Source organism: Zootoca vivipara, chromosome 1 (assembly GCF_965207765.1).
Source record: "Zootoca vivipara chromosome 1, rZooViv2.hap1.1, whole genome shotgun sequence".
Taxonomy (NCBI): Eukaryota; Metazoa; Chordata; class Lepidosauria; order Squamata; family Lacertidae; genus Zootoca; species Zootoca vivipara.
In genome coordinates this window covers 119,148,885-119,170,719 of record NC_142582.1, presented here as the reverse complement: position 1 = coordinate 119,170,719, position 21,835 = coordinate 119,148,885, and the positions used below count along the sequence as shown (strand labels likewise).

At 45.7% G+C, this 21,835-nt stretch overlaps 1 protein-coding gene across 2 annotated transcripts in view; it reads right to left on the bottom strand.

Annotated features, from left to right (window-relative positions):
* WDR25 (WD repeat domain 25) overlaps positions 1–21,835 on the bottom strand; it is a 99,098-nt gene that overhangs the window by 12,744 nt on the left and 64,519 nt on the right. For both annotated transcript variants that reach the window (XM_088655509.1, XM_035105876.3), the window contains exon 4: positions 9,869–9,999. In XM_088655509.1, coding sequence (XP_088511635.1) covers positions 9,869–9,999 — 131 coding nt within the window. The remainder of the gene's footprint in view (positions 1–9,868; positions 10,000–21,835) is intronic.

Below are 21,835 nucleotides of genomic sequence, written 5' to 3'. Positions count from 1 at the left end.
GAAGAAACTAAATAGCAAGCTGCCTTTCTATTTCTGCTCACTTGATTTTTGTCACCTCTTGAATGTTGGCTCCATTGGGGAGGTGGAACCTGATCATAGAAATGTATGAAACTACTTTTCTATCAAAGGGATGAGGAGTATGCTCCCCTCCAGATACGGTTTGAATCCAGCCCCCTTCAGCATCAACCAGCAGGGATGATTGGAGTTGTAGTCCAGCAAAATCTGGAAGGCCACAGGTAACCCACCCCTGTTATCCCTGAGCCATTCCATTAGTCCAGTGTTTATCATCAATCTTGGACCCCTGGCTGTTGTTGGACTACAACTCCCATCACCCCCTGCTTGCAGGACCAGTGGTCAGGGATGATGTGAGTTGTAGTCCAACCACAGCTGGGGACCTAAGATTGATGAGAAACACTGCAGTAGTTCAGTGTGTCTAGCCCCGTATTGTCTGCAACGATTGGGAATGGGTTTTAGATCAGGCATCTCCAAACTTCGGTCCTCCAGATGTTTTGGACTACATTTCCCATCTCCCCCGACCAGTGGTCCTGTTAGCTAGGGATCATGGGAGTTGTAGGCCAAAACATCTGGAGGGCCGCAGTTTGGGGGCAGGCCCAGCTCTAGGGGTAGTCTCGGTGGCGCGGGGCGCCAGGGTGCCGGCCCGGCCCTGTTTGGGGGTGCCTGTTTTAGATGGTCTTTCCTAGACCTGCCTGGAGATGCCAGGGATTGGACCTGCATGCAAGCCATGTGCTCTGCACTAGTGACCTCCAGCTCTTTCCCAAGAAACCTTAAACATCTTCAGATGGTTTGTAATCCACCTACCTACCCACCTCTGTGTCATGGTTCACACAGGACAAAACCACCTAAACAAGATGGGAACTGCATGGGAACACATTGTTCTCACCTAAACTGGGCCACGTTGTCGAACACATCAACTTCAAACACATATAATATCCATTTCAGGAATCAGCCACTTCCAACGTGATCTGGGCTCACAATTCTGCAAAAGGCTGCACTTAGAACCCACCAAGATGCATGCCAAAGCCTGCTGGAACGACGACAATGCCTCAGTCGTCTTGGCAGTAGAATCAAAGCTGAGGAGAGTCAAGAGGAAGAAGAAAATGGCAGGGAAGTGTGGATCCGTCACCAAAGCAACAGAGGCACTTCCTCTCCTTCCAGGAAGCCTGGATATATGCGAGGAGATCCAGTGGGTGGGCTTCCTGTCAGGCCTGTAGTTGGCTGTTCATATCTCCAAATCTAAAGCTAAAGCTTGAAAACAAGGCTACCAGGCCTACAAGAAACGGCAAACTAAAAATGTTGGAAAACATTGCTTTAGTGCTAAGATACTTCACCAAATTTGTGCTCTGGGAGGTTTCTGGTAGGTTTCAGGCAATAAAAACATGGTGCCGGAGGAGACTCTTGAGAGTCCCATGTACTGCAAGAAGATCAAACTTTTCCATTTTGAAGGAAATCAGCCCTGAGCGCTCACTGGAAGGACAGATCGTGAAGCTGAGGCTCCAATACTTTGGCCAGCTCATGAGAAGAGAAGACTCCCTGGAAAAGACCCTGATGTTGGGAAAGATGGGGGGCACAAGGAGAAGGGGATGACAGAGGATGAGATGGTTGGACAGTGTTCTCGAAGCTACCAACATAAGTCTGACCGAACTGCAGTGGAAGACAGGAGTGCTCTGGTCCATGGGGTTACAAAGAGTCAGGCGTGACTAAACAACTAAACAAGAACAACAGGTTTTTGAAAGAAAATACTGTTATATAAACTCTGCACTTTTAAAATCCTGGCATACTTCAGTAAGCTCATCCTTCCATTTAGTAGAAGAGGAAAATGTGGAGGGTTTTTCTTCTTCTTCTTCTTTATATGAGCATGTTTATTTCACACATACAAACAGGTTTTCGAAAGCCTGCTTACTGAAGCTCAATATTCCTGGACAATCACAAACGGCTTTCAGAAAGAGGCACAATAGTGTCTGGTGTTAACACACACACAAAAAACCACCCCAGTATTATGATGGATTTTTTTTCTAACTTAAAGAGAGTTCGAAGCTGAAGGCTTACTTCAAGGAAGATCATTTGGACACACAAGAGACTCGTCCACTTTCAATACTGTGAAAAGCATACACTTAGCTGGAGTTAAAAGCCATTTCTGTACTGCTAATTGGCCTCCCTCGATTTGCAGCTGTGAATTCCAGCAATGAGTGCAACAAATCTGGACTCCACATTTTTGCAGCTTTGGACTCATTGCATGAGCAAGGAGTAGCCGGACTATAAAGCATCAAGTTCTGACCACGCAGCAGTTTGAAGCTGCCCCACAGGCTTTCAAAGGGAAATGCAGAACACTTGGCTTCTGTTCATTCTCTCTCTCTCTCACCCATATTTATGTTCTTGTTTGTAATATTTATTCACTGCCCTTCAGCCAAAGGTCTCAGCAAGGCTTACAAATTAACCAATAGAAAGAATATAACAGTAAATATAGAAAAGTAGGTTCAGAGCAGAGCGCAGCAGAACAGGACACCAGCGTAAAAATAAGTCACACAAGCTAAAAGGCCTGGGCAAAAAACAAGGTTTTCCACTGGGAGCTGGAAAGAAAACAAAAGATCATGCCAGGTGATCTCTGGGGAGGGAATCTGAGAAGTGGGGTGCCACAGCTGAAAAGGCCCTGTCTCCAAACACCACCCCCCATACCACAGATGGCAGAGGGACCGAGAGCAAGGACTCGGTGGCTGATCTCAAAATTACAGGTTAATGGAGGTCAAAAGCCAGATACTCTGGTCCCATGTTATATAGGGCTCTTTAAGTCAAAACCAGTCCCTTGAATTTTGTTTGGAAATGGGCTGGAAGCCTATGTATATTTACAAGACCTGATGGGATATGTTCTCCATGTCTGGTCTCTGTTAATAAGCGTGCAGCTCTAATTGGCAATCCTCAAAGGCAGCCCCACATAGTGGGTATTGCAGTAATGTGAACCAAATATACTGATAACTGCTACAATTGTATTTTAATCTGTATTTTAATTAATTGCTTTTTATGTTTTATTGTAACTTTATTGGTGTGAGCCACCCTGAGCCCAGTTCTGACTGGGGAGGGCGGGGTATAAATAAAATTTTTATATTATTATTATTATTATTATTATTATTATTATTATTATTATTATTATTATTACAAGGGTAGCTCTGTCCAGGAGGGGTCACAGTAAAAGTCAAGTGGATATGGGGAAGAAACTGAAACAGAATCTTGACAAGGTGATGGCTCTGTTGATCAGCTGTCCAGGGAGGCTGTTTCAATCAGCTCCAGAAGGGACTGTGCTTTCCATGAAAGATAAGGTGCACAGTTGGGGAGCGGTGTTGCACTTGTCTGTCTCTTGAGTTTCGAAAGGCATAAAGGACCTTCTATCCGTAGAGGTTTATCCACTGACTGCAGCCACCCCTAGACAGCGACAGTCTAGCCACAGTTATCCATGCCTTGGTAACTTAAAGGCTGGACTAACACAAAGCTTAGGATGGGGCTGCCTTCGAAGCTTAGCTGCCAAGTATCCCGTTTTTCGCGGGAAACCCCCGGATTTTAATCCGTTTCCTGCTGTTCTCCCGAATGGAGAAAAATCCCGGAAATCCCCCAGATTTCCTACCTGCCAGGGAGCCTCCATTTTGGGTGCCGCTCTTCCCATGTGTGGGCACCGGAAATCGGGCAGAGCGGCACAGGAAGTCGCTTCTACGCATTCCCAGCGGGCATCTTGGTGGTGGCCGCATGGCGGGGGCCGTCATGGCCGCTGCCATGCAGCCACCCCCAAGATGGCCGCCGGGCATGCGTAGAAGTGATTTCCAGTGCCGCTCTGCCCGATTTCCAGTGCCCACACATGGGAAGAGTGGCCCCGGAAGTTGCTTCTATGCAACTTCCGGTGCCGTGCCGCTGCTGATCCCACATTTTTTCAGTGGGAGACTTGGCAGGTATGCTTCGGAGACAGTTTGGAACCTGCAGGTAATCCAGGTGTTATACAGAGATCCTCTGGCACCTTCATTGTACAGCTTCCAGAAAATGTTGAAGATGCACCTCTTTACCGTGGCTTTCGGCGCTTGAGGTGTATGTTTTTAGGGCCTGCCTGTTTTGTGGTTGCAGGTTGTTTTAAATTGTTTTTGATATTGTGTTTTAATGTTGTAACCCGCCCTGTGACCATAGGGCGATTTGCAGGCAATAAATAAATAGTATTGACTGTCAGTCTTTGTATTCCCGACCCCATTCCTTCACATGTAATTCTACCCACACACACCACTGCCAGTAGTCTAACTTCAGACTGTACTTCTCTCTCTCTCTTCTCTTCGTTGAGTTATGCTGCCATGCACAATGCTGCACTGTGTAAAATACATTAATCAGCACCAGCATTTCACACTCCCACCAACTGATCCAATAGAGCACATATATACTCTTTCCAGTAAGCAGGCTGGCCCTTAAAACGCTCTGCAGGTAGAAAAGACAGGTGCTTCCAGGGCCATAACCCACGTCGCTCTGAAAGGCAGGAACTTCTCTTCCATCTGAAGCAATAATAGTCTCTGGTGCAGTTTCAGCCACATCCTTGTGCATAATTTCACCAGGTATCTTTTACAAATCCCCAAGCAGATTTAATGCAGATATCAGCTGTGATAAAGCCCACTCTGATAAACTGATAAACGGTTCTTGGTGATGAGCCAAAAAAAAAAAGCTTTCAAATGTTCAACTCTTTTTCAGTGAAAGTGTTTCCAAGTGTTTTAAATAGAGACGGGGTAACAAAAAGATAAGTACACCCTCAAGAAGCTTTGCTTTAGAAAAGAAAGCAATGAAAGTGTTCTTTATCTGTCACCATCTCTTATACAGGCAGAATAATCTCTTGGTTGGTTTTCATAGCTGCTGAACTCTCCTATGAATGGCAAGCTTGATGTGCAGAGAACTCAATTGACATGTATTTCATATAGAACTACTTTCTGGGGTTTCAACAGGGTTAAATATCTGGTAATGGGTATAGCAAGCCGTAAAAACAGAATCCCCAAGACTTCTCCAATATCTGTGATCTGGGAATTTTTAGCTGGCACAATACAACTCTGGAGTGCTTCGGAAGTTCACTGTGAAAACATGGTTCACCACCAGCAAACTGAGGGAAGGGAGGGGGAAGTATGGTTTAAAAGGTGACCTGCCACAAAGGTAGGGGGCCTCAGGCAAATGCCAAAAGCCAGGCTCCTGGGACCCTCCATAGGTTATGCCTCAACCTTGGTCATATCCCTGCTCTAAATCCTCCTTGAGTGTTTTTTGTCTGGATGGAATGTGTCCCTGAATTATGGTATTACTGAATTATGGTATTACTGCTTGCTTTCCTGCATGGAGGACACATTTACTTCTGCTAAATGAGCCAGCATAGCCACTGGAGGGACATGGAAAATTGTGCCCTGAGCTTTTTAGACTCATCAACCCATGTACTATTGAAACACAAGGGGCACATTGGTTGCCAGATATAATGACATTATTTTCAGCTCTCCAACCCCACTATGCTAACTCAACCACCCTGTGGCTCTTGGACTTTCCACTTATTTTCAAGCTTTTCTTCACAGGGATGAGGATTTGAAACATGCTTAATTGTCTGAAAAAAAACCAAAAGCCAAGATTGTCATGAAACTGACACCTATGGCTAATGACTCTCGTGGGAACCTAAGCATAAAGTGAATGGGTTTTGCCAAGGCCTGGCGAAGATAACCAAGGCATGTGCCACAATTAGAAAGGAAGAGGGTTGGGGGGAACTGCCTCGCCCACACAGGCATCAGCTGCTCTTCTCGGCTGAATGAAAAGTGGAAAGACTTAGAAGTGCAATTTAAGGCAAAATAAGATCAAAGCTGCGGCAAGTATATAAGAGGGAATAAATGCCATGGATCTTTAAAATGAACTGAGAAGAAAGCACTGTCTAAAATACATACACTGTACGGCTAGGCAGTTTGCGGGCATCACAATGACAAGGCAGCTGGGAAGTGAGTCCCCAGCCCGCTCTTTCCAACTTAAGGATAAATTGAGCACAGTGGAGACAAAATTATGATACGCCAGACAGAACATCCCCCCTCCTTTTCTCATATGTGACCGTAAGGATACAAGAATGGAAAAAGAAAAGAGGAAATTGTGCTTGCTGCTTTGCACAAACAATCTCGATATAAATATAGGAAATGGATGGAAATTGATCCATACTGAACTACCCTAAGCTAGAAATTACTCCCCAATTATTTATGGCCAAAGACACTAAAGGTAAACTAGTGTAAAAAGTTGGTTGGATTCCTTAACAGGAACTTTCCTACAACTTTTTTTATATATAAGCTTGCAGCCAACTAGTGAATGGAGCAACACACACGCACACAAACACACACACACAAACACACACACACACACACAAACACAACCTGTAGGGGGGAAAAGAGATGAATCTCAAAACTGTACCAATATATACAATGGACTTTAATAATAAAGTGTCAACAACTCTTAATCTGCTAGAGCAGCCTTCGTGAACTTGGTGCCCTACAGAGGACAACTCCAATCATCGCCAGCTAATAATAATATCTACACATGCACACAGCGATGAAGGAAAAGTTTGATTTTTGTCTGCATTTTAAAGAGGAACAACCCAATTTGCACTTCTCAAACTAATGCACCAAATGAAACATATCCTTCAAAGTTCGCATGTCTCTAAATTTCACTATGCCACTATCCAAACAATATTTACCAAACTTGGAGGAAGTGTGATATATTGGTGAAAATAAAATACAAAACACATTATACTGGGGCAAATGGCATGTCTAACATGTGTGTATTAGTCAAAACTGCAGGCAAATAAAAAGTGCTTTATTAGGTGAAATTCACACTAAAATGTTGATGAATTTTCATGCTATAAAATAAAACAGCAAATTGCTGCAGAAAAGTGGAGAGCCAGATTTAAGACTGGGAAAACGAGGAACATGAAATAACTGAAATGGACAGATTTGTCTATCCCTACACATGGATGCTATTTTTTTGCTGAACCACCAGTGGAGTCTCATCTATTAGGGCAAGTGGGCACTGAACCGCCAATCTCAGTCAGCCCTTAGTCAGCCTCCACTTGGCTGCCTTCTTACTTGTAAATCAACCCAGGGGGAGACCCTGGCTATCAGCTTCCTTCACCTTCCTTCTCAGTGTGGTCAAAGAATCACAGAATTGTCTAGTTGGAAGAGACACCCTGCAGTGCAGTAATCATATTAGGTCTAGTTCCACTTATCATTGGCTTTGACTGACATTGGCTCTGTCTCAATCTGTTTTCCCTTCCCTTCCAAGTCCCAGTGTAATGCCGGATTACCAAATAGGCACAGTAGGCCTATGGGACCCATGTCTTTAAGGGGACCCATGACAACAGATTTAAAAAAATATTGCTTTGATCTTGAAAGAAAACTACAACCAAGCTTTCTTAGTTCAATGCTATTCCACTAGAGTGCGCATACAAGAAACCTCCAGATAGGAAGCTTTGTTAGCGTGTAACGAGTTCCCACCCACCAACTCCAGATCCTAGAATATTCACGAGTAGCTGCGCCACCGGGGTGCTAAGATCCACCCAGTGCCCCCAAATTTAGCTTAGCCCCCAAATTCATTTTTATTATGCTTATGCCAGACATCATGCATATGCCGTATCTCTTGTTTACGAAAGAAGGGGAGAGGAAGAAACAAACTTTTTTATTTGCTCATTTATTCACAATACACTTATACTCGTTGAGTCTGACAAGCGCTGCCGTTGTAAATGACAAGCGCCGCCGCTGGTGCGGCGCATCTTTGGTAAATGAGCACACAAAGTTGAAAGTCCTTTAGTGAAACAGTAGGTACAGGGGCGTAGCAAGAGGTGCCATGGCGGCTGCCCCCCCCCCGCTCGCACTGGGCGCCATGCCCCCAGAACGCGCGTCCCGCTCCTGCGGGCGACACGTCCCACCCCCAAAACACATGCCCCGCCCCCAGAATGTGCGCCAGCCCCGCCCCTGCCTGCTCTCTGCCCCCCAGTGGTGGAGCATGTAGCTACGGCAGTGAGTAGGTATACATTTCGGTAATATCTAGGTATATATGTATTTTGTTTTTCTAGCTTGAGCAAAATTATTTATTATTTCACAACAGGTAGATAGTTAAGCACTTAGGCAGCTTCAGCGGCGGGCACCTGGCGCCCCCCCCCCGAATTCAGCACCCAGGTGCCCCGCACCCCTTGCAGCCCCGGGTAAAGATGGCACTGAGTAGCCGTGTAGAAGAGTAAAATCAAAGGCATATTAGGAGATAATCTATGAGAGGCCCCTCGCCCCAAAGATTTCAACTGCCTAGGAGCCTCCACTGGGTTTAAACCAACACGGTCCCAATGGATGTCAACTACCACTGTCAAACACACTCTGATATGACTGGCTTGGGAGAAGAGAGACTGAAAAGAGGGACTATAGATTGGTAAACAACAGGCAAAAGGAGTGGGTGAAATCTGTGCTCCTCATCCACACACCTATTTTGCTGTTGAAAGCTAAGCTTAACCACCAGTGGCTCACTTTTTTCCATATTCGTCCTTAAATGCATGAAGTTTCTGACATCACATTTACTTTGGACCGAAGGGTGGCAGGAGATCACAAAACATTCCAGCTTTAAATGGGTATTTGTGCAGAAGGTGGAAGCCAAGATAAAATTAGTGCAGGTAGTTGGATGCAAGAGGGCTTAATAAAAATACCATTAAGACCACTGAATGAAAAGGCTTTGAACAAAAGAGTTTTAAAGTCAGTAAAGAACTAGACTGATAATACAGAGCAAACTCTGAAGTTGTATGAGAATGGTTTCGAGACCTCCGAGGAGAAAACATACAGCAGGTCCAAGAGACGCAGCATTGTGGATTTAAGTAGGGCTGACTGACATTTCAGAATATGCAGACAAGCTTTCTGTTTTTTAACAGTCTATCTATGGATAGAAAAGCACAAGAGACCTTACATTACTAATAAATTGCCTTTGCCATAACAAACCAACAGTCTTGGTCTGCAATCCTGGGAATTTGATTGCTGCCTTGCATCACAATGAGATATTACCATTATTTCTTAATTAAGTCAGTTTTCTAAAAAATGCAGTCTGCTATATTTATCATACAACTCAATTTGTGAAGTTAATAATTAATTAGCCCCGTCTCTCTCAAAAGCACAATTCCTGTATTTCCTGATATTTGTGCATTATATATTCCGTGACTGAGCAGAAATTTGAGCCACATCCTATGTAGTGCAGATTTTTGTGCTCAAGGAGGTCTGCTCCCAGGCAAGTGGAATCCTAGCAGAGCAATCCTATGTGTGCCTACTCACAAGTAAGCTCCAATAGGTTTAATAAAACTTGCTCCCAGGGAAGCATGCATAGGGAGCCCAAGTGATGGTTTAATACAAAATTACCTACTGTCAGATCCAGACATAGTCATTAGCAGAGCTTATAAAATGAAAATGAAAAACCTCACAGTTGATTATTATGCCGGTCAAGTGCTTACTTACAAACTGATGTCTCCTAGTGATGTATTCTTTAACAGCAGACAACTCCTGGGCTTACCAGAGAGGTAAAATGATATTTAAAACTAAATGTAAAATCAACTTTTTAGATGTGTTCATATTTTCTTTATTCGTTTTAATTTGTTTTACAGGGAGAGCACATCAAAGATTGCAGTTGACTGTTTACTTGTTTGAGAGACAGCAAGAATGATAAAATTGTGTTCCCATGCTGCTTCAATGGAAAATGACAATTATCCATTCCAGAACAGCATCATTACCTATCCACATGTATCTTCCCTTCCTAGGATGCTTATCAAAACAAATACAAGTCATTTTTTACTCAATTTTATTTTTACCTTGGAAGACCTGATATCCCAGGCCTTGACCTCTGGACTGAATCCTCCACAGATACAAACATTTGGATCAAGAGGGTGAAACTTCAAGGTGCTAATTCGAAAGTCAGTCCTGCTGCTAAAAGTCTGTGCTCCTAAAATAGTGACAGAAAAGAAGAATGAAGGTTACTTTTTTTGGAAGTATTTACAGTTTTCTGGTCCATGGGGTCACGAAGAGTCGGACACGACTAAACGACTAAACAACAACAACATTTACAGTTGCACAATTTTATTTCAGAACTATATGTGGTAGTAATGCTCAATGAAAATTCATTGACTTTTTCGTGTATGCCATCAGAAAGTTGCCATTGTCTATATAGCACCATGTTGGGGGGTTGGGATAGATGCACTGCAGAAGCTGAGTCAAGTGTTTAAGAGAGTTGTCTTTACTAGGCCAACACCAACATACACCACTATACATACTATCTACACACTATCTACACATGTTACAAGTAGTCTTCTTTCTCTGAACCCAGAGAGGGTTCTTTGCTTCAAAGTCCTTGCTCTGTTAAAGTCCACAATCAAATCCTTAGTTCAGTTGCTTGCAAAGTCCTGCAACTGATAGTCGAGTTCTCTGAGCTGGTAATTTCCCAACTTCTTTCACAGACCATATTTTCAAAAATTCTTCGCTTGAATCCAAAATTCCAACAGATAGCCTGCAACATTTCCTGCAATCCCCTACCTCACAATATTCCTCACAATATGCTGTAACTTGAGCCCTTTTATACAGTGTGGTACCTCGCAAAACGAATGCCTCGCGTAACGAAAAACTCACTAGACGAAAGCGTTTTGCGATTTCTATGGTGACTCGCAAGACAAATGTTTTTTTCTTTTTTTTAAAAAAATAATTTTTATTAATTTTTAGAAAAAGAAAACACATACAAAGTATACAACATAAACTCTGTCCCTTCATTTTCCCTCCACCCACAAGCCCACCTCTGCCACCAGTGAGACCCATGGGTATTGGGGAACAAAGGGGTCCATTTTAAGCTGGGTTTGACCTCCCCCCTCCTTCCTCCCCCCTCACCCCCCCCCCTGCCACTGAGAGGACAAAGGCGGAGGATCTCTGGGGATTGGCTTATCCCCCAGCTATTTCTTCACTGTACTGGAAAAAAGAAAAACAAGGAAAAAAGGGGGGGGGAAGCAAAAATATAAAAAGGGGGGAAAAAAGGAAAAATATTAATGGCTTCCACGACTCTCCTCCTCCTGGATTTCCCAACCTCTTTACATAGTTATGGCGGGTTTTCTAATCCAATTCAGAATCTTATTCTTATAATATTAACACAATCCTCCTCCTTCTTCATGCTGTCCCCCTCTGAGCCCCCCCCCTGCCACTGGGGTAGCCCGAGGAATCCAGCAGTCAAAAGGTTCCATTTTTGTGTCTGGGTTTCCCTCCACCCTTCCCTCTCCCCTCAAGGCACCCCCTGCCACTGGGTACCAAGAGTAAGAAGGGGGAGACAGGCAGTTTCCCACCCAAACACCTCCTGATCACCAAAATTATTCAAAAACAAACTCTAAGCATATTTCCTCAGCCATTCTTTTTACTCCCTCCAGAAAGCTCTTAACCTTAAACTATAAAAATCTCTCCTTTCCCCCCCCCCCCAATGTCCCTCCTCCCAATTGGATCAGCATATCCTTTAACAGGCCAAGATTCCGACAACGTTGTTCATAAACCAAAAAAAGTACCTTAAACTAAAATTTTTACCCCACACCAATTCTTTCCCACATCCACTTCCAGACCTCTGCTCCTCCCTCTTTCTGCCTTTCCCTCCCTTCGCTAACACCATTCAACATTTCAGTCTCTCCAGGATTTTCACTTCCATCAATCTTCTCTTCACTTTGCTTCTCCTTGTCGGCCTCATCTCTTTGTTCTGATCTTTGTTTTTCATCATCCAACACATATTTTTTATGGTCTGAATCAGTCTCCAAATTGTCCTCAAATTGTAAATATCTTCCCATGTTTGTAGATTGTTGCTCCTCACACACAATCTCATAATCAAAATTGTCCTCTAAATCTTGCTCTTGCACCTCATTCTCCTTTTCTGTTGGATTGAAGCATTGCCTTTCCTTGTAAATATCTTCCCATGTTTGTAGATAGCCCAGCACAGCCTCCTGGAAAGCTCGAGAGAATTTTGTTTTCATAGTTCACTTGACCACAGGCAGACCAGAGATAAGGGCAGAAGGGTACTGGAAAATTCCTCTCTACCACGTTGTCAGCTCCATCTTGGCTGTTCTTATCCTTTGTCTTTAACCTCATCAGATTTCAAATTTACAGTCCACTTAAATCCTTTTAAAACCTTTTGAATCAATTTTTCCAATTCACAGGAATAAAATCGTCTTTCTTAGTCCTTTAACAATTTGACAGCTTTTGACAGCTGTCAAAGCGTCCTCCCCCTTGTTGCTGCTGAACCTCAAGGGGCAACAACACCGGGGGCTGGGGAGGTTGGGAAAAGTCTTTCTTTCTCTCGGGTCCGCAATCTTGAAAGAAGTTTTCCCTTTTCGGCTTGGGAATATTTAATGCGCCTCCCAATTGTCCATTTGGAAGAGATCGGCTTCCGTTACTTAAGAATCTCTTCCTATCTTCAAATTTAAAATTTTTAAGATCCGAATAGAGATTTGACTTACTTTGAAGAAGTCTTTTATTTCCTTGGAAGAATCCGCCGCTTGCAGGCTGAGGACTCGGAGCTTCACTTCAAGGAGGTAAGATGAAACCCAAAAATGGCTCCCGCGACTCCACTCCGCTGGCTCTCGATTGCTCTACTGAGCTCTCGGGCAGCAGAGGATTCGCGTCCGGAGCAAACAGCTGGGCACTATGTCACCGGGACTCTCTACCCGGTGTTTTTTCGGGGAGTCCGCTCGCTCTGCGGACTTCCCCCCCCCCTCCACGAAGCCAGGGACTTCGGAGCACGAAGTCCCTGCGTCCAACTTCACCAGCGCGACGAATCGGAAGCCAAGACAAATGTTTTTTTCGGCCGTGCCTCGCAAGACGAATTTCCCCTCTTTTCCTCCCAATTTCCCCGACCCCAATTTTCCCCGATATTTTTGGCTTGTTTTGAATCGAAAAATGGTCAATACCCAGAATGCATTGTGTCTGGAGCTCCAGAAAGCCTTCCCAATGCAGCCTGGGCCTACTTCTCGACGTGCAGTTCCAGGGTTGACTTGGAGGAGATGTCGAGGAGAAAAGAAACTTTTTAAAAGCTTTTTGCAAGGTTTTCAGAAGTTAAGGTAAGTTTCTTTGCACTTTTCAAAACTTTTCAAAACTTTTCAAAACTTTTTTAAAAAAACCTTTTAAAGGTTTTCAGTGCCCTTTTTAAAGGTTTCAACTGCCCTTGAAACGTCTGCGAGCTGGTGGAGGACCACGACCAGGAACTGTCCACCCAGGAGCTGGTCAAACTGCAGGCAGTGGCTACGCAGGAGCAGACCCCTTTAGAAGAGGAAGAAGTGCCAACTGAGGAACAGTTGTCCTCCACAGAACTTAAGGACATCTGCCAACAGTGAGAAAATGTGCAGACTTATTCACGCCGCCGGCACCACCGAGACAAGGCTCTGGCACGTGACCTTGCGAACACATTTGACACAAGGATCATGTGCTCTTTCAGAGGGGTGCTGAAAAGGCGGCTGAAGCAGCAGACCATGGAGAGGTTCATCATGAAGAAGCAAAGAGTGGAGGAGGAACCTGCTGCTCAGGCTAGCCAGCCTGAGACCGTTCCTGCCTCCTCTACAGCGCCTTCTACCAGTTGAACAGCGTTCATGCCATCCCCAGAGAGACCCTCCGCAGCTCTGGGTATGTAAAATATGGTCCTGCCTCATGTTTGCTGATTTTAAAATATTTTTCTGTCATGTTTAAAAAGTTGAAGTTCTGTGCTTGAAATTTTTGAAATCCTCTGTACAGTATTTATGCCTTTACACAGCACTTTATAAACACTCTGTAAATCAAACTTGACTTTGTTCTGACATTTTTTGCCCATAGGAACGCATTAATTAAATTTCAATGCATTCCTATGGGAAACCGCGCTTCGCAAGACGAATTTTTTGCTACACGAATTGACTTGCAGAACGAATTAATTCCGTCTTGCGAGGTACAACTGTACTTGCCAAATCTGCCCAGGAACACAGATACGAGAGCCCTAAGAGAGCAGATGCATTGTGGGGAATGAGTCATCTCAGCTGACTCATTGAGAATTGAACCTGGTACTTTCTGCATGCGAAGCACATGCTCTGCCATGGAGTTGTGGCTCAATTACTGGAGAATTTTTTAAATAAAGAAATAATTTTAAAAATTAAAAATTAAATTCAGAAATTAGCAGAGGAGTAGAGTGAGAAAATGTATCCCTTTCCTTTGATGATATCACAGCCACCATCCAATGAGCAGTTGTGGCGTTTGCATCTGCACTGCACCCAAAACTGCAGTTATGAGGCTACTTTGGTGGGGGGGGGGTGTCATTTCCCTAGCAACAAAAAAAAATGCAGTTTAATATGAAAATGAGATAATCTGTAATGGGACACCCTGGAGAATTAATCTCTCAAAAAAAGTCATTAGCCTGGAAGAACTGAGTGGGGAGGGAGAGGAAGTAGGAAAGCAACAGAACTTAGTTCTGTTCCTTTATGGGAGAATTCTCAAACTGGAAGAGATTTGGCAGCTAGAGAGGCAGCATGGGCGGCAAAAGAAGATACTGCAGCAAAAAGCATGCAAAGTAAAGGGGAGCAGAACAGAGCAGAGCCACTCAGCAGAGACAAAGGAGAATGAGCATGGAAAAAACAGGAGCTTTATGTTTGATGGGGGTGGGGAATAAGTCAGCCTTTGCTAACCCAGCGCCCTCCAGCTACCTTGGGCTGATGGGAGCTGTAGTTCAAAGCAACCACAGGGCATCAGGTTGACAAAGGCTGCATTAGTCCAATGATCAGCTCTGAATTTCCACTTGTCCTTTCACCAGAATGCATTCAAATGAAACAAGGGAAGTATAACATAGACAATGGTTTAGCAGTTCATGTGACTGTTGCCCTTGGGCAATACAGTGGTACCTCGGTTTATGAACACAATTGGTTCCGGAAGTCTGTTCATAAACTGAAGCGTTCATAAAATGAAGCGAACTTTCCCAATGAAAGTAATGTAAAGTGGATTAATCCGTTCCAAATGGGTCCGCTGCGTTCGTAAACCGAAAATTCGTAAACCGAGGTGTTCGTAAACCGAGGTTCCACTGTAGTTTAGCCCAGTGTTTGTCACACTTGGATGTCCAGCTGTTTTTGGACTCTGATTCCCATCATCCCTAGCTAGCAGGACCAGAGGTCAGGGATCGTGGGTATTGTAGTCCAGAAACAGCTGGAAACCCAAGTTTGGAAATTATTGGCTTAAGTTTGCCATCCATTGTGTTAATGCAGTTCAGGAAAATGCTGCCCATTTGGAACGATTAAATTGGGTGAATTATACACAGGATCATGAAGCAAACCACTGAAGGCATCTCAGCAACATCTCCCACAAGAGTCAGAAAGCCCTTTCGTTAGAATGAATGCCCAGGTCACCTTTTCTCCAACTGTTAGGGCTTTGAGAAAACAGCACAACATGCAATACATTTTGTTGGCGAAACCTCAATAGATTAAAACATATTTTGTTGCTGACTTAGGATAGGGGAGGGAGACAGAATTTTACTCTCAAAGCAAATAAGGATTTGCATATCCTCTCAAGTAAGGCACTGGCTGTTCCCATGGAGACACTCTTTTCTAAATTTAATTGTATGTGGTAATCTTCACAGAATCCTGTGGCTTAATACCAATCGTCTTTGTAAACAACCTTTCCAGGGCCGTAAATTAATGCCACAGGAAATTCAGCTACAAGGATTTGAATTTTATCTCCTGTTCATTGCCATTATACTTATCAAATTAATGATGTTAATAAACAGTTCACTCCAAGGTGTGAAACCAAATGCATTTTCACAATTTCCATTGCCTTTTATATCCTGATGAATAACACACACGGGGTTGCGTTATGCATAAGAAAACCTTGTTTTTCTATCAATCTATGCCTGTGGAGGGGAGGGGGGATGTATGAAGTGTTTCCTAACTTATGGCAACGACCTAACGCTTCTCCTCCCTGTCTTTTCTTAACATGCCTGAGAATTCCTCGGGTACTTAAGGAAGCACCCATAAGATCGCACCTTTTTATTCTGCAGTAATCACATCTCGAATAACCACCGAACCTCAATATTCCACCAAAACAGACTAGAATCTCCAAGACAGAATTTGTTGGAAAAGCAGCTCTGAAATCGCAACCTGGTGGAACTCCCAAAACAGCCACACTGTGGTCCATCAATGGGGAAAGCTGAGCAGAGCCTGAGTCTCTGCCTTGCTTCTCTTTTTACTCCTCCCAATCTCATTTGACACACCTGAGCTTGCTCTAGCTGAGCAGCTCTGTCTCTCTCTCCCCACATGAAGCATTTGACCCAAGGAGTCCCTTGATCTTCACCTGCTCAGCTAGTAAGCTGGGCTGTGTTCTCTCACCTGTCTCAGTCTCTTAAGTGCACAGCCTCGGCGCTTCCATTAAGGCAAACTAGGCCACGGCCTAGGGCGCCAAAATGGAGGGGGCGCTGACCAGGCCGCCCACCACCGCCCACCGGTGCTGCCTCAGGCCGCTATCCGGAGGCGCGCAGGGAGCGCGGGCCTGGGGCCGCCTCCTCTGAACAGCTGAAAGGCAGGCGAGGCGTCCCCAGGCTCGTGCTCCCGGCGAGAAGTTCCGGAGGTGCGCGGGGAGCGGCAGAGAAGCGGCAGCGGCAGAAGGGCGAGCGGGGCCCGCCAGCCAGCGGAGCACAGAGCGGAAGGAGGCAGCCCCGCCCCCAGGCTCGTGATCCCAGCGATCCCCGCGCGCCTCCGGAGCTTCGCGCAGGGAGCGGCAGCCTGGGGCCACCTCAACTGAACAGCTGAGAGGCGCGGCGAGGTGGCCCCAAGCTCGCGCTCCAGGCGCGAAGCTCCGGAGGCGTGCAGGGGGAGTGTGAGCCTGGGGCCGCCTCGCCCACCTTTCAGCTGTTCAGAGGAGAGCACCACCGCTGAGGAGCTCAAAGCGTCCCCACCACAGGTGGGAGGGCGCTGAGCTCCCCCCTTGGCCCGCGCTCCTCCCGCCAATGGAGGGGATGCAGGGGCATCAGCGGCGTGCGTGCGTCATGACGCTGGCGACCAGGGGGCGCAAAAAGCCCTAGCACCGCGCCTGTAAGTGCACTGGTCACGGTGGTCATGGTGCCTCAGAGCCTGTCATGTTCACGGAGAGGGGGTACCTCTGGTTCTGGAGATGTGTCCCCCTGCTCTCAAGAACTGTCAGCTGCCCCTTCAACATCCTCTGATGCCTGCCAAATACCTCCTAAGTCCCCACCTCACCTTCCCCATCTTCAGCTTGTCCAATCATGGCTACACCCCTTGCTGGGATCCTCTTCCCCTTCCTCGGAGCCCTGCCCTTTCATGACAGTTTCACCACCCCTACTCTTCTAGTAAAATTACTTAGTATAAAGTCAGGTCCTGGTCTCATTTATATGTTGCCAACTCCACAACAGATCTGCCTACATTATTAAAAACTGTTTAAACTTTTAACGTGCACCTAATGTTCTAGCTGGTGATTTATAGCCTTTCTCCAGATGTGGGCTGCTTAAGTAACTACCATCACATTTCTTCAGATTTTGCACAATTAAAAAATCCCTTTCCCCCCAAAGGTATAGTGCTTCCCATAAGCTATACAGTGGTACCTCGATTTATGAACACAATTGGTTCCGGAGGTCTGTTCATAAACTGAAGCGTTCATAAACTGAAGCGAACTTTCCCATTGAAAGTAATGCAAAGTGGATTAATCTGTTCCAGACGGTCCGCAGAGTACTTAAACTGAAGCGTTCATAAACTGAAGCGAACTTTCCCATTGAAAGTAATGCAAAGTGGATTAATCCATTCCAGACGGGTCCACGGAGTACTCAACCTGAAGCGTACTTAACCCGAAGCATGGGTGTAATTGGTTCCAGAAGTCTGTTCATAAACTGAAGCGTTCATAAACTGAAGCGAACTTTCCCATTGAAAGTAATGGAAAGTGAATTAATCCGTTCCAGACGGGTCCGCGGCGTTCGTAAACTGAAAATTCATAAACCGAGGTGTTCATAAACCGAGGTTCCACTGTAGTTACAGAAACAATGGAACACAACCGATTTCCAATGTAGGCTAAGCAGTGTTTCTTGTGATGTGCAGTAACAGAAGGCATTTTAATACTAATAAAAAATAATAGTAGTAATAATAATAATAATAATATAATAATAATAATAATAATAATAATAATAATAATAATAATAATAATAGAGGCCACCTTGCAAATTCTTATTACTGCCTAGTACAAACAGTATCATCCGTGCACAAGAGGAAAGTGTGAGCAGGTCTGGGGGAACTTGAAAATTTGCAGAAATAAAAACATGTTAAAAAACAACAACAGCAACAACCCAGCAGGAGGGGAAGAAGCCCAAAACAGCCAGGTGAGGACCTGAACATGCTTAGTTGCCACAGAATGCTGACTGTTTTGAGGGGAGGGGAGAAACAGGGTGGGGGAAATGGAACAGATAGGCTGAAATCCTGAACAGCAGCATTACGAACTGCAAAAGTTTGCTGTAGTCCCCATTTGTTAACACATTAAAATAATCATTTAAATTATGGTGAGCAGCCATAACTCAGTAGTTTAGCACGCACTTTGCATGCAGCGGCTCCTCCAGAAGTTTTAATACAATCTTATTTTTTTTTTAAATGAAGTGGCTGAACAGAATTCGCTAGGGAAAACCACAGAGAAGGTTCTGCTGCCCTGTGCCTTAATGCACAGGTGGGGAACCTGTGGCTCTCCATATGTTGTTGAATTACAGCTCCCATCAGCCCCAGCTAGCATAGACAATGGGCAGTGATAATGGGAGCTTTAGTCCAACAACATCTGGAGGGCCCCAAGTTCCCTGCCCCTGGCCACTAAAGGAAAAGAAGTAAGGCTTTGCCCTCTAGAAGCTCCACTTTTAATCCTAATTATTGGCTCCACTTTTAATCCTAATTATTGGACGCATAAAGAAATCTCTGTCTGCACCTTGAACACCATTAAAACTACAGGGCTTCTTCAGATTTCGGACTAATTTACTTATCTGGGCATTCTCTGTTTTAAAGCAGCACTTGAAGCGGGATACAAATGGGGAGAAACGAAGCAAAGTCATAAAGCAAGCTCTAAGTAACTTAGTAAGTAAGCAGGTGGCGCTGTGGTCTAAACCACAGAACCTAGGACTTGCTGATCAGAAGGTTGGCGGTTCGAATCCCTGCAACGGGGTGAGCTCCTGTTGCTCGGTCCCAGCTCCTGCCCACCTAGCAGTTCGAAAGCACGTCAAAGTGCAAGTAGATAAATAGGTACCACTCCGGTGGGAAGGTAAACAGCGTTTCTATGCGCTGCTCTGGTTTCACCAGAAGCGGCTTAGTCAGGCTGGCCACATGACCCAAAAGCTGTCTGCGGACAAATGCTGGCTCCCTTGGCCAGTAAAGCGAGATGAGCACTGCAACCCCAGAGTCGTTTGCGACTGGACTTAACTGTCAGGGGTCCTTTACCTTTAAGTAATCTACATTTCCCTCTTCAATCTAGACCCTACAAATCTATGATGGGCATATATTTATATTATATTTAATTCATGAACTCTAATGTAATGTAATGTTAGGCAATCTGCAGTGCACCAAAGAAAGTGCTTTTAAATCATCCCAGAGTGGCATTTCAGAACACTGCATTCATGGCAGGCAAATGGCCATCTGTCGTGGTTCGATGGGCAGATGTCATGTATGATCTAGTTGAGATTCCTGCATTGCAGGGGGTTGGACTACATGACCCACAGGATCCCTTCCAACTCTACAAGTCTGTAATTTCAAATAACAAGATCCCCCCCCAGCAATCTGCAGGTACAGTAGCACTGTTTCCTTTGTGACAAAGAGTTGGCAGTTAAATTAAAAATGTTCGCTGTTATGCAAATGCCACAACACATAAACATAAATTTCAAAACTACATTAGCATGCCAGGTTTTGCTGAGCTTCAGTGACCAGCAGGAGTTAGCAACATGCTCAAAAATGACTAAATGATAATATATAAAATTACATGCTGGGACAGCGGAATCTAGGCTTCGTGCAAATGATTGCTTTGAATATCTAAAAGGCTGTCACGTGGAGGATGGAGCTATCTTGTTTCCTCCTGCTCTGGAGGGCAGGACCTGAACCAATGGCTTCAAGCTACAGGACAGGAGTTTCCGACTAAAAACTAATGCACCCATGACAGCAGTGGTGGACTTTGCAGGCCTCAAACTTCAGCGTCACCCTGTGCGACACCAACATCTGGCATTCCTCTGCCTCTCTTGCTCCATTCTAAGCAAGGAGAAACTTTCTGACAGTGAGAGCTGCTCAACAGTGGAATGGGCTCCATGTGAAGTTGGTGGACTCTACAGTCATACCGTGTTTCCCCTTTTTAAAGCCGTAGTCATAAAGTAAGCCATGGCAGGATTTTTAAGATTTTTAAAATATAAGACATACCCCGAAAATAAGACATAGGTCTACCTGCAGGGTCGGCGCCCAGCAGCGAAGGTGGGAACGGGGCCGAGGACGCCTCTGGCCAAAAGTTTAGGGGGGGTGTCGAGAAGTTCCATTTGGCGGGGGGGGAGTTGGAGGGAGGGAGGCACTGCTGACTGGGCTTGTTGCTTCTGTTTTCTTTTCACGTTGTTTGTTCCTGTAAAATGGCAACCCCTGGGCCAAAGCAATTGATCCTCGCCTATGTTGCTTCCCAGGGTGGTGGGAGGGGGGAAAGAAAGAGGGAAAAGATGTCGGCGGGGAGAGAAAACGCGTGAGTCCTCTCCCTTTCTTTCCTGCTTAGCCAGCTTGTGGGCAGGCCGAAGCAATCGAGCCAACGTCTCTAATAACAGAAGCTGTTCTGTCATTAGAGACATCGGCTCGATTGCTTCGGCCTGCCCACAAGCTGGCTAAGCAGGAAAGAAAGGGAGAGGACTCACGCGTTTTCTCTCCCCGCCGACATCTTTTCCCTCTTTCTTTCCCACCACCCTGGGAAGCTTCCAGGCTGCTTACCGTACTTGATCCGGCGGCCTGCCGGGTCAGCACTGATCAGCGCTGCACGGAGCACCAGATCGAGGATCCGGTCTGCAGAGTCAGCGCTCAGCAGCGCCGTGCTGGATTGAGGAGGCGATGCTCCGTGCAGCGTTGCTGGGTGCTAACTCTGCAGACCGGCTCCTCGATCCGGTGCTCCGCACGGCGCAGCAACAGCCAAGCGCAGCACGGCGAGCCGGCCAGCACCCTCACCCTCGCCACTGCTGCGGGCACAGGCACGGGCATGTCCCCCACCGGCGCCAGCCTCAGCAGCAACGCCAGCAGCGATGCCCGCATGGTGCAGCTCAGCCCCACGGCAGCCCCTGCGCTCCCGCTCCAGCCACCTGCGTGAGCCATGCTCTACGGCCTCGGCCCCCCGCTCAGCACCGCCAGCAGGTCCACCGCAGCGTCGGGGGAGGAGGGGAGGAGGGACTTTTCTGCCTATGCCATCCGTTCTCGGCTTGGTTTGCTTAGCGTCGCCTTTGTCATATGCCACCATTGTCGATGATGTCCTCCGGTTTCACAGAATTGTGGAATTGGAAGGGACCACGAAGGCCCTGCAATGGAGGACTATTGTGCCTCCAACTCCCCCCTGCCAAATGGAACTTCCCGACACGCCCCCCTTAAACTTTTGGTCAGAGGCGTCCTCCTTGCTGTGCGCCCTGAGCTAGCGGGACCCAGCAGCAGCAATGCTGGCCGCGGTAAGGAGGGGTACTTACAGTAATAATTTTTTTAAAAAAAGACACCCCCTGAAAATAAGCCATAGGCGTATTTTCTTGAGTAAAATTAATATAAGACGGTGTCTTAAAATGTGGGAAACAC